The sequence below is a fragment of the Quercus robur genome, chromosome 6 (genome assembly GCF_932294415.1).
Source record: "Quercus robur chromosome 6, dhQueRobu3.1, whole genome shotgun sequence".
Classification (NCBI taxonomy): Eukaryota; Viridiplantae; Streptophyta; class Magnoliopsida; order Fagales; family Fagaceae; genus Quercus; species Quercus robur.
This window is the reverse complement of record NC_065539.1, coordinates 13,605,559-13,618,744: the sequence shown is the minus strand read 5'-3', so window position 1 is coordinate 13,618,744 and position 13,186 is coordinate 13,605,559. Positions and strand designations below refer to the sequence as shown.

General features: G+C 33.9%; 1 protein-coding gene across 3 annotated transcripts in view; it reads left to right on the top strand.

Moving 5' to 3' along the window:
* The window catches only part of LOC126732861 (suppressor of RPS4-RLD 1), a 33,446-nt gene that overhangs the window by 5,314 nt on the left and 14,946 nt on the right, over window positions 1–13,186 (top strand). For all 3 annotated transcript variants that reach the window (XM_050435907.1, XM_050435906.1, XM_050435904.1), the window contains exons 8-15: window positions 468–568; window positions 681–788; window positions 3,478–3,548; window positions 3,693–3,749; window positions 6,541–6,649; window positions 6,742–6,822; window positions 7,803–7,889; window positions 10,501–10,707. In XM_050435907.1, the coding sequence (XP_050291864.1) occupies window positions 468–568; window positions 681–788; window positions 3,478–3,548; window positions 3,693–3,749; window positions 6,541–6,649; window positions 6,742–6,822; window positions 7,803–7,889; window positions 10,501–10,707 (821 nt within the window). The remainder of the gene's footprint in view (window positions 1–467; window positions 569–680; window positions 789–3,477; window positions 3,549–3,692; window positions 3,750–6,540; window positions 6,650–6,741; window positions 6,823–7,802; window positions 7,890–10,500; window positions 10,708–13,186) is intronic.

The following is a 13,186-nucleotide window of genomic DNA, read 5'->3' as shown; positions in this document are numbered from 1 at the left end:
GCAGATGTAGGTGTGATATCTATTTAGCTTGATAGTAGAAGTGATTAAATATAAAATTTACAGCATACAATATTGATATTGAAGTCAGTCTCTATGTATGAACTGAATGTGTCATTGCTCTGTAAAATCATGAGAAAAACACTGGCAGGATAAGTTTTGTGTCAAGAAGGTAATGACAGTTTTGTGGCATCGTATTTCAGAGGATTATATTGAAAGCACTTGCTGCTGATATTTAGCTGTGTTCTAGATGCAGATGTAGGTGATATCAATTTAGCTTGATAGTAAAAGTGGTTAAATATAAAATTTAAGGCATATAATATTGGTGTTGTAGTCAGTCTCCCTGTATGAACTGAATGTGTCATTGTTACTGTAAAATCTCGAGATAAACACTGGCAGGATAAGTCATGTCAAGAAGGTAACAACAGTTTTGTGGCATAAAGTGATCAATAGGTTGCTATTAATGGCAGGAATTGTCAGTTTTAAGTTTAAAGATTTCAATGCTTCTGTGGAGGACCTATCCACGTGTGTGAAGCTTGACAAGGATAACGCATCGGCCTACACATATTTGGTGAGTGTTCAACATCTTCAGTCTTGCCCTCTAGTAGTCTGGTAAAAGTTCCTGCAATTTTACCTTGGAAAACATCTTTTTGTACCGACTGACCAAATATTGGCTCTCATAGGGTTTGTCGTTATCTTCAATTGGTGAATTTATAAAGGCAGAGGAGGCACATAAGAAATCAATTGAATTGGATCAACATTTCCTTGAGGCATGGACTCATCTAACCCAGGTATGCTTGAGCAACTACTTTGTTATACTTAAGGGGATTGTCTTGTTGACTCTGCAATCTGCATCAAGATATCTATTGAGCAGTCATTAAAGAAATTCTTCACGTCTAGTTGACGTCTATGCCTGTGCCCTGTGGCAGAACTTATCAATAAAAAGCAGCTTTTCATGGATGCCATAATGGTTCAAATTCTATTTTTGTAATCTAATTGTTTCCACTGATGGTCCCCTTTGGAATGAGGTGGGTTTTATGGTGTTAGCCTGAGCTACAATGTTTATACTTGATGTATATGCCTACTATTGGTCAGCCTGTGCGAGACATAAGAAGGAAGCTTTAAAACACTGTTTATGCTCTAAATAAATGTTTGGCTCAATAGTTAACTAGGTTTTCTGAGTAGTATTAATCTAATTTTAAAAAAAAATTATCTTCTTGGATTAGATAACATAAATAGTGGTCTTCACTTGGCATTGAAAACTGGAATATATCAGTGTACCAATGACTCATTCATTTTCTTTACCAATTGATACATTGCAAGGGCAATACAGGGAACCTGAAATCTAAAGAACATTTGAGCCCCCTACCAAAAAGAACTAAATAAGAAGAAAGTGAAACAACAAAGAGCTAAAAATGAAGAAGCACATACTTTATTTTCTCAGTAGAGTCTTTCGGAAATGTGGAATGCACAATAGCATGGTGCTAATTTTGATATATAAGATCATCAAGGGAATAATCATTTGCTGTTAGATTTACAGTGATCACATGAGAAACAGGAGCCGTAGTTAGAGAAGAAAAAGTGATAAGATTAGCAACTGAACATATCGTTTCAACTTAGTCCTTCTAAGTTCAATTTGAATTGTGGCTCTTGTGGCTTTGTATGTCTTGGGTTGGCAGATTATGGTTGTGTTCATGATTGTGGGGTTGTTGTGATGGGTGTTTCAAAGTCTTGCTCAAAGAGGAGTGGTGGGTTTCACGAGGGTAGGTGTTGTTTTGACTGTTTGTTTGGGGGCAGTAGTGCAGCTGGTGGCTTTGGCAGAAGCACCATCTCATAGGTGTTTGGTGGTGTTAAAATTGTGCTTAGGTGTGCCTAAAGCTCAAACCCCCGAGGTCTAAGGCACACTTTTTTTGGTGATTTTTGAAGAAGCACAAAGCATGCCTAGGTGCACTTTATACTTTTTTTGCTAAAAATATTTAAATCATTAAGATTAATTGCTCGATCTTGAGGAAATGACATGGACATTAATTTATTATACAAACACTACTCTTAAGGTGTTGTATTATACAAACGGTTTTTTGTTTACATATCAAAAGAAACAAATAAGGATACTTTTCTCTTATTGTGTTATTTGGTTTTTTCCTTTTTAGATATATTTTGGTTGAAACATATACTTAATTTGATCATAGCTATCACAGTTATCTATTTTATAAAAAAACATGAGAATTATATAAAAAAATGTATAAAATTTTATGTAAAATTTGAAATTACAAAATTTGTACAACTGCACTATCCATTTTTAGCTAATAGGTAAAATATATTACTATCTTGAGTTTAATTTTTTTTTTTTTTTAATTTTAAATTTTTTATTAGAGGTTATTATATATTATACTTTAAAAATTTGTGTCAAGTGCTTGCTTGCGCCTTTTGCTTTGCACCTAGGCCCCAAGAGGTCTAGGTGCTTAAGTCTATGCACTGACGCTTTTACCAACACTATATCTGATGTGGCAAGAGAATCCAGGTGGTCTTGACAATAACTTCATGCTGTAAGTATTTCATCTCTTCTGGGTACACAATTGTGGGATATGGAGTGTGGGTGTTTTGGATTTGGATGGCTGTTGGGTTGCTTTTTAGGGTTCTGCTGAAAAACTGGATTGGGGTTTGCTCTATTACTAAGTTGATGTAGCACTGATAGCTGAAGTTTGAACACAATAGAAAAGAAGAGTAATGGGGCTAAACTCTATGCTTCACCAGCTAAGTTTGAACACAATAAAAGAAGTTTGAACACTAAGCTAGAGTATCGACTCACTTTCATTCATCAAATTCAATGTCCGCAGCAATTCCTCTGGCTCCTTTTAGTGGGGCTTCCAGAGCTACCACAAATAAGGAAATAAATTTGAAATTAACTATAAAGTATATGGAAATAAACCCTAATGAATTACATTTAATATGTAATTAAACTTAATAGAATCAGATCAATCAGCATTGATCTGGGCTCAATCAGTGTCAATTACTCCATCATCAAACCAGGTCAGTGGCTGGTCCTCCTCCTGTGTTGCCGCCCATAAACATTTGCGATCAGAGATTGATACTTGGTGTCTGCAGTGATCTGCACCTTATGGTGTCTTGTCTTCACCTTATTTTAGTCTATTGGGAATTGCCTAGAGAGGTACAAGACTTACCAAAAGGATAGCATGAAATCTGGTCATAAATAGGGAAACAGCTTGGCAAGCTGTGCCTTTGTGTTATGGAGCTCAATCTCTATTTATTGGGAGTGTTCACTCTATCAGTGGATTCATTTTGTCCTTATTCAATTGATATTGATCTCATATGCGCTAATGCACCCATCTGGTTGCACATTTTTAATAAGTCTAGTGTATTTGGTTGCATCTTTCATATGCATCAAGTAGGTCTATGACTCTTTGGCTTTATTGCATCAAGAAACCTTAACTGTTGTTATGAATATGTAATTTGTTTCAGCTCTATCAAGATTTGGCAAACCCAACAAAAGCCTTGGAATGTCTTCAACATGTTCTACAAATTGATGGAAGGTAAGCATTGTTTACCTGTAACAAGTCACCTATGATGTCAAAAATTAACACTAAAATTTTCTTATGCCTGATTTTGATTGAGATGCTCACTTCTGATAATTCTACTCTACATATATTTGATACTCTTAATGCCTTCTTGAATAGATTTGCTAGAGCCTACCATTTGCGTGGCCTACTGTTCCATGGGATGGGGGAGCACAGGTATGTTCTATGAACTTTTGATAATTTATGAAAGGGTACATTATGGATTCAATGTTATTATCTGAGTTCTCATGATCCTGTGGACCATCTTGGATCCCTGAGGATATATGGTGGTAGGTGATGGTGAATCATGGGGGGGAAATAAACTGTCTCGCGAAAAGGGAAAATAGGAAATAAAATCAAACATACCTACTTGTGATCTGGTTTCATAGACCTGTGCAATGGTCCTAGTTTCCATCATCTCATGGTGAACAAACTTTTTCTAGAGTTCTGCTTTCTTACTCTGGATATCCCATTTGACGTTATGTGTGTATAGGGCATGATCTTACGTAGCATACTTGCTATTATTTGAAAGAGGCCGTTGGTAGAAGTTGCAATCCAGAAATACTTACTTATAAACATAAGAGCACTGAACTGTCTCACCCTTTTTTTTGTCTTTTTTTCTTACAATTGTTTAGTTTTTGCTCCATATCGACCATCTTGCATTTATATCATAAACTTCTAGGTTGGGAACATAAAAAATTTGAAGAAAAAGACAGCCTTTCTTAAATTTGCAAGAAACCTGCCTAAAACGTGATGCAGAAGGAATGCATTCTCAAGGGGAACTTGAGTTTAGGAAATAAAGAAGAATGACCAAAAAAGATAGAACGTAGGAGTTGCTTCTTAGGGTTTCTAGGTGTCATCATCAATCGATGGAAATAGAGATAAATCCTAGGACTCAGCGCATAGGGGTTACTTGGAGTTAGCACCAAGTGGTGGAAAGAGGGATAAAACCTAGGAGTTAGATCCTAGGGGTTGCTTGGAATTAGTGCCAAGGAAAGAAACAAAGATAGGAATTCTGGTTTCAGCATCAAGGGTTGCTTGGAGTCAGCACCAAGCATTGGATGGAAATTCCCAAACAAAATTTTACCAAACCATGGTCAAGCCTTTCTACAATAGTGAATTATGGGCCTGTAAATAGTGTTTCCAAATTGCCTCAAGTAAGAGAAGGAAATAACTTCATAACCAAGTAAGGAAAAGAAACAACCATTTACTGATTATATTAAATTTGAAAATAAAGCAAATAAAATATATCTCTTGAAAATTTTTTAGCATTATTTAGCATTAGTTGCAATTAATCAATGTCAATTATGACAATTAGCATCAATAGGTCCAATGAGCATATATGGTGTCCACACCATAATTTTTCAAGTACCTTGTTATCTGTTTCATTTGATAAGCCTGGTCCTTTGTCACATACCATGAGTTTTAGGTCTGGCCTTTTAGCCTTTCCAATATGTATTTTTCTATTCTGCCTTTAAAATTTCTTCATTCGTTTGATTTTTTTTCTAAATTTTATTTTGGTCAAAATACATTGTTAGTCTCTAAAATTTACATACTAAGTGCTTTTGGTCCCTGAAGTTTCAAGTGAATGCTATTGGTCCTTGAAGTTTCAAAAATAAGCATTATTGAACTTCCATTAGTTTCTTTGCCTCTATGTCTAATGAAGCAAAATGAATTGGCCCTTATTTTTTAAATGACATGGAAATTTTTTTATTGTAACACATCAAAACTCGTTTCTATCCAAATAAAACCCATTTTAATATGGGTTTTCACCAAATTAAAACTAGTCTGAGCCCTGACCACATAACCCTTAGATTGAGGGAAAAAAAAAAAACAATTTGTAGATTGTAGACTGATCACACTGTGATCAACAATGGAAGCAATTCATACACAATCTATATAAGAGGCCAAGCAGGTTCCATGGCCGGTTCCTCCTCTTCTGAGTCATACATTTCCCAAACCTTACTGTCATGATTTGTAGATGGAATCATTCAAAATAAATTAGTTGCCGCAATCTTCGTAATTGCTTGCATTGCCACCTCATTGAACTTTGAAGTTTCTGATGCAATATAATCAACAAGTGAAAAGGATCAAGCAACCTAAAGTCAGTGATCTTAAACCATTTCAAAAGAACTTTGGGGTATGATTATGAATTGCTTCCATTGTTGCATGATTAATCTAAAAATTGGGATTTCCCCCCTCCAATTTTGGAGATTAACCCAAATAGAAACAGGTTTGATTTGGATAGAAACAAGTTTTTATGTGTAATTTCTGATGTTTAATTTTTTAATAATAAAAGAATTTCCACATCATTAAAAAATGCCATGTCATAGCTCCGTTAGACTTAGGCAAGAAAACTTATGGAAGTTGGAGGGACCAATAGCACTCACTTGAAACTTCAAGGAGCAAAAATGGCCAGCAGATAAACTTTAGGGACCAAACAGTCTATTTCGACCTTTTATTTTTCATCAATTAATATCTTCAATAAAATATGATTATTGAAGAAGATGAAGAGAAATATAGTGAGGCAGCTTTTCTTGAGGAACAATGCAGTGAGGGAGACAACTTGTGACCTAGAATAAATAGAAAAAAGAATAAGTCCCAGGAAAGGAAAAATGCAAATGTATAACTCATTAGAAATTATGACTTACTTGAGGTGATACTACTATGTCCATATGGGTGATAGCATCCTTTGTAACTATCATATTTATCTCCGAAGTCCATAAGCAATGGGGGAAGGATACAACGTTTTTGGCAGCATTTGGAATTTAAAGATGGAAAGGTTGCCAATATTCTTTTTATACTTATAGTGGAAGTGATAGGTCAACATTAACTTGTACTTCACTGCTCTTTTTATTTATTTTTATAACCTTCAACTCTAATTTTGTTTCAACAGTTGTTTCTTGCACTTTTCTACTCCTTTCCTTTTTTCTTTTTGGTGGTAAAATGCCTCTATTTAATATTGCAGGAAGGCAATCAAGGATTTATCAGCTGGCTTGGGCATTGAGAATGATAACATTGAGTGTTTGTATTTACGAGCTTCCTGTTACCACGCTATTGGCGAATATAGAGAGGCGGTATGAAGGAGCTCTTATTTTATTTTATTAAGTGGTCGAATGGTTCTTGCTGTTGTGCTTTAATGTACTAATGTTTATTTTGATGGTCATAGGTCAAGGACTATGATGCTGCTCTAGATTTGGAATTAGACTCAATGGAAAAGTTTGTGCTTCAATGCTTGGCCTTTTATCAGGTTTGCTTTGAAATGAATAGTACGCTTTATTTGGAATTATGTCTCATGTAGGCATTCTCTTTATATCTACTCTTTTAATTGTATGCATTTGCTAATCAGTTCAGAAGGTAAAAAGACAAGGTGGGGTCTGGGGTAGTTCCAAGAAAAGAAAAAGAGAAAGGAAAAAAAAAAAAAAACCACATTCGATATTGGCTTGAATTTGTTGTCATATCATTCTTGCCTTATCATAAGCTGAATGAAACATATTTTATATTAATTCAGTATATGTAGTAAGTATGTGTTTGTGTGAGATTCAAAAAAAAAAAAAAAAAAGTATGTGTGTGTGTGAACACATTATATTGTGCTCACGCTGGATCCATAACTAATTTTCTGTTGGTTAGTTGCACTCTTTCTTGTAGGAACTGGGATTGTTGGATCTGTAGAATATTATCAGTTAACTAGAATAATCTATAGAGTTGATGGAATTCTGGGCTGTAATGAGACCCTATTTGATATGGTTCCTCCTCTAATAGAATACATTTGCACTGACTATTTTGAAACAGAACAAGGTGGTCAATTTCGATTATGATTGATGTATGCTTTATTTAATGTGATACATATATACAAATGTGTAAAATCTTGCAAATATACTTGTAGAATTGTAGGTGCAGTACAAGCACCAACGTTGTGCATTGTACACTTTCTTTCATGTATTATTGTATTTAAGCAGTATTTATGCATTTACATTGATGTAGAAAAGAAAAAAAAATGTATGTTAACATTGATACCAAAATTTATGTCTCTGATGTGCTTTTGTACACTTATTTTTTCTATTTTTCTTTTTGTACTAAATGTAATGGATTTTATAAGGTCATGCTTGAAATGTTATGCATATGGAATTGTGCACATACAATATATATGACATGTTTAACTCAACCATATGCATGCTGCCCGTGGTTTTATGTTATGAGATGTAAAATATCAGTTTTCTTGTTTTGTAGAAAGAGATTGCTCTGTACACAGCCGCAAAAGCCAACAGTGAGTTTAGCTGGTTTGACATTGATGGAGATATTGATCCACTCTTTAAGGTTGGTGTGTGTACACATACATACATGCACATATATATATATATATTTATTTATATATGAGAGAGAGAGAGAGAGAGAGAGAGAGAGAGAGAATTGAAATTCTATTTCTTAATAATTTTCATTTCTTTGTGTTGTTGGGGCTTGCTGTTGGGTCACTTAATTGCCTTGTTTTCTTGTCAGCTATATAATTTTTAACTGTTAGGCACATTCATAGTTTGAAATAATAATGACCTTTAGGTTTTGTCATGTAGCAGATAGAATACATGATGTATGTATGACATTTACTAATGACAATTATTAAATTATCAATTGTCCCAAAAGTTTAAGCTATTAGGAAATGGTGAATTTAATCACATAACTATAATTCTAACACTCTCCCTCATGTGTGGGCCTAAACTTCTCCCTAATAAGTGGGGGCCCAACATGTGGGATTTTTAACATTTTAAATGGGAGGTAGAGTAAACACAGGGATTGAACTCAGAATCTGCTGCTCTGATACCATATTAAATTACCAATTGTCTCAAAAGCTTAAGCTATTAGGAAATGGTGAATATGGTGAATTTAATCACATAACCATAATTCTAACAACAATCAACTAGGTAACAAGAAGAGGTATTTCTGAGGTGTGATGAGGCCTTATATCATGCAATCAGTTGTTAAGGATTAAGCTTGATATTGCTAGTTTGGAAAGCAGCACTGTGACTACTAATTGTAAAATTTGAGAACATTAAAACTAAGATAAATAGAAATGACGACAGTAAGCCGAAATTTATTTATCCACTTCTGGCTAAATGAAATATAAGTTATCATGCTATCTTTTTGTAAGTAGCCAAAGTTGGTTGCAAGTAGGCATTAGTCATATGCTCTCCAACAGACCCAAGTCCTTGTGATTTTTTTGGGAAGTCAATTATGTGAAAGAGGTCTCATAGATGTTTTATTTTTTGATAAGTAATATAACTTCATTGAATAAAGAAAACAATACAGGAAAGCAAAGCACACAGGCAGTGTACGAAGGAATCAGAAAAAACAGCAAATACTATAAAGCAAAGAAAGTACAACTATCTAACAAATCTGTCAAAGAATTAAAATTAAAAACACCTGAAGCATTTGTCCACTCTAGCAAAGTTTGGAGAAAAAACAACTTCATATCTTGAGTTGGATCTCTCACATCCTTCAAACGTACGAGCATTCCTCTCCCACCAAATACCCCACATAATACAATGAGGAATCATACTCCAAATCACTAAGGACTTACGTCTGCTACATTTATAGGACCAGCTTGCTAGAAGATCCACAACATGGCATGGCATAACCCAGTGAACCCCAAATAAAGAAAATACCATATTCCACAACTCTCTAGTTACATGGCAATGTAACAATAAATGATCGATGGATTCCCCATCCTTCTTGCACATGCAACACAAATCCAACACAACTACTTTGCTTTTCTGCAAATTATCTGTAGTTAAAATACACCCCAAAGCTGCTGTCCACATGAAAAAACTAACCTTTGTTGGCACCTTCAGCCTCCATAAAGGCTTCCAAGGGAAAGAAGAATGGGTACTAGAACACAAAACCTTATAAAAAGATTTACATCCAAAACCTCACTGGCAGAAGGTTTCCAGCACTGACTCCAATTTCCAGTCTTGTACCGCACAAACAAAATTATCATTCCAATGGAAACCGTCCCCTGAGAAAGATTAAAGCTCAGCCACAGAGGAGTACTTAATTTGCAATACCAAGTAATGACAAGCTCCAAATGCCCTGGACATACTAAAAGGCAAAATAATTGTATGGAGTTCAATTAATGATAGATGAAAAATTGTATTTATCAAAATAAATAAATAAAGGAAAAGTTATAGAAAGGTTACGTGTTTTAAATTCATGATGAAAGCCCTGGTTGATCTTTGGTTTTGCAATTTATTTTTAATTTTATTGGGAACAAGTTGTAGGAGATTGGATTAGTGGAATTTACCAGTGAATTTCTATTGCTTTTCCATTGCTTAAGTATGCACTACAGTGAAATATTATAGTTCCTATATAGAGCTTTAGCTATAGAGAGTTTAAGAAAAAGGTTGTTTAGCCTGTTGAGTATTTGGAAAATTACAGTGAATGATACTTCAAAGTTCTGGATTTTTAAAGTATGGACAGTGGATTGTTGAGCTTTTTCCCAAAGGCTCCAAATTTCAGATTTAGCCCTAAAGCTTTTTTCAGCCTTAAGTACTAATTTAAAGATCTTCAGTCAGCTAACAGAGCTTAAACCTTTAAAGCACTTTTCAACCCTTCAAAAGCAAAACCAGACAAGCCCTAAAGCTGAAATTTGGAGCTTTTAGAAGGAAGCTCTACAATTCACTATTCATGCTTTATAAATTTAGAACTTTAAAATACTATTTACTATAATTTGCCAAACAATCGAAACAGTAAAATGTTTTTTACTTAAATCTCTATACATTCATTTATATGAGATTATGTAATCCAGTTTACAGTGCAAGTTTTACAAGAAGAATTAAAGAATTGCTTCCTGTTGCATTCTTCCCAACCCCACCCCACAACAAAAAAAAAAAAAAAATCCAAATTAATGTTGATTTTATTTTCTTTATGTGATCTGCAGGAATACTGGTGTAAAAGGTTGCACCCCAAGAATGTATGTGAAAAGGTTTTCCGGCAACCTCCCTTGCGTGAATCATTGAAGAAGGGTAAGCTTAGAAAGCAAGATCATGCTACTACAAAACATAAGACTGCTCTTCTACATGCTGCTGATTCCATTGGCAAGAAAATCCAATATGACTGTCCTGGCTTCTTACCAAATAAGCGTCAGGTGATTTAAATCAATTTCAAGTTTGAAGTTGGTCTCCGTTACTTGTGGTTTTTCATTTAATTTTCTATTTCCCTAGTGATTTAATAATAATGTTTTCTAGTCTACTAATTTGAAGCCATATTGTCAATTTTCATATAACATATTGCCTTGATCAAAGATTACAACATTTTCATTCTTTTATTTTCTTTATATCGGTCTTAAATGCCTACTCATATGTCATACTTTCAATCCAGTGTGTCTGGTTTTTGTGACCCTTTCATTCATATATATATATGTATATATCTCACACCTTGAAACAAACGCGAAAGCAAATTATGAAGTTGGACATCTATTTGATCTTTTTATTTGGTTGCTTGAGTCAATGAATTCAAACAGCCTGTAACTAGATCTAAGGATTATTATTATCAGTTCGAACATTTGTTCATGAGATAAAAACAGGGCCTAAAGTTGATGCATTACGACTCCAATCAGAACTGGATTTGTTTTTTATTCGAACCAGGTTAAATAAATACAAAGCTACTATCTGTCTTCAACATGGGATACTGTTACTTTACTTTTGACTTATACGGTGCTGTGGACCTATTAAAGTGGGCTTCGTTTTCGCCAATGATGACATGGATAATAAAGAGTTTCAAGGAAAAACAAGATTAAATACTTAGAGATTCAAGATTTGACGTGGGGCTATCTTGGCACCTTTCATAGTTTAGTTTAGTTATTGAGTATTGGTATTAAGGGTTTTTTTTATTATAAATTTTTAAAGGTTAGAAAGCTGTTGGATCAATTTTAATTATGTCATTGAATAAGGCAATTGGTAATTTCCAGATTTTCTGGATTGGGCTATCCTTAGCTGTATCAAAATCACATGAATCTTGTTTTGTGTCTTGAATCTTTTCCTATTTGACGACAATAAAGCCTATATATAGACTATTAGCAAAGACTAGGATTACAAATACAAAAACATATTTTTTTAAGAACTTCTAAACTGAATATATATATATATATATTTTTTTTTTTTCGGTTTAGAAGTTCTTAAAAATATATTTTTTTGTATTAGTAATCCTAGTCTTTGCTAATAGTCTATATGTAGGCTTTATTGCCGTCAATAATATTGAGAGAGATTGATTTTGATAAAATTCCAGGATTTAGCAATAGCCTATATAAAGGATTTATTGTAGTCAATAATATTGTGAGAGAGATTGTTTTTAATGAAATTCCAGTGACTTATTTTAAGCTTTGAGGGTGTAATTGCCTTTTCCTACCTATGTGTGATTGCTTAGGTAAACCTAGGTGTGATTGCCCAGTATTTTATCTTTCTTTATTTCATGTTCTTTTCATTGTTTTAATACCAAACAGCCATCAACACATTTAACATCTCATGAAGAATCTAGTTTAGTGCTGAATTCCTAACGATCCTACACAATATGAGCTCTAGCTCAAATATCAGTATAGCACCTCCACTCCCCATAAGAATGGAGAATGTGTTTGTGGGTTAAAGGCCCGCTGGGTGTGTGTTAAACTTATAAAAAAAATAGTGGCCTTCATTCTGTTTATCAAATAATTATTTTATATAGTTTTAACTTATATGTGTGTTGAATTATTTCAAGAAGTCAACTCTGCATGGCTGTAGCTTAAAGTGTGTTTTCATTTCTGTAATTCTCCTCACTTGCACCTTTAAATTGTTGGACTAGTTGTCAAATAAGAGACATCAACAACAACAGGCCTTAATCCCAAATTTTCCTTATCAGCTTAGATAGGTCCAACGACGTATATTATTTTCCTCCATTCTATTCTTCTTGAAGTCATTCTTTGTTACTTTCTTAATTGATAAGTTCTTTTTTATTACTTTGCTAATGTTATTTTGGGTCTTTCTCTACATTTTTTCGTTCCCTCAACATGAGTTAACTCACACTTTCTTTCGGTGCATTAATCACTCCCCTTTGAACATGACCAAACCATCTTTAGCGACTCTCTCTCATCTTTTCATCAATAGGAGAGCTTTAAGCAAATTTCCTCTTTTCAGATCCTATCTTTCCGTGTATTTCTACTTATCCATGTATTATTTTGGGAAAATTTCATTTTAAACTCTATAATTTATGGGTGTAACAAATTAAACCTTATAGTTCAAAAGTGACAAATTAAACCCTAAGGTTTTATAAAGTAACAAATTAAACCCCAAGGTTTCAAAAAGTAACAAATTAAACTTTTTCTATTTTATTTTTATTTTTTATGAGTAATAAAACTTCATTGAAAAAGGAAATCAATACAGTGAACCAAAGCACACATGCAGTGTACTAAGGATCTAGCAAAAACTATAGTGCCAAGAAAGTACAACTATCTAACAACTCAGCCAAGGAATTAAAAATAAAACGCTTGAAGCATTTGTCCACTTTAGCAACGTCTGGGGGAAAAGCAACTTCATATAATGAGTTGATTTCTCACTTCCTTCAAAAGTACGAGCATTCCTCTCCTACCAAATACC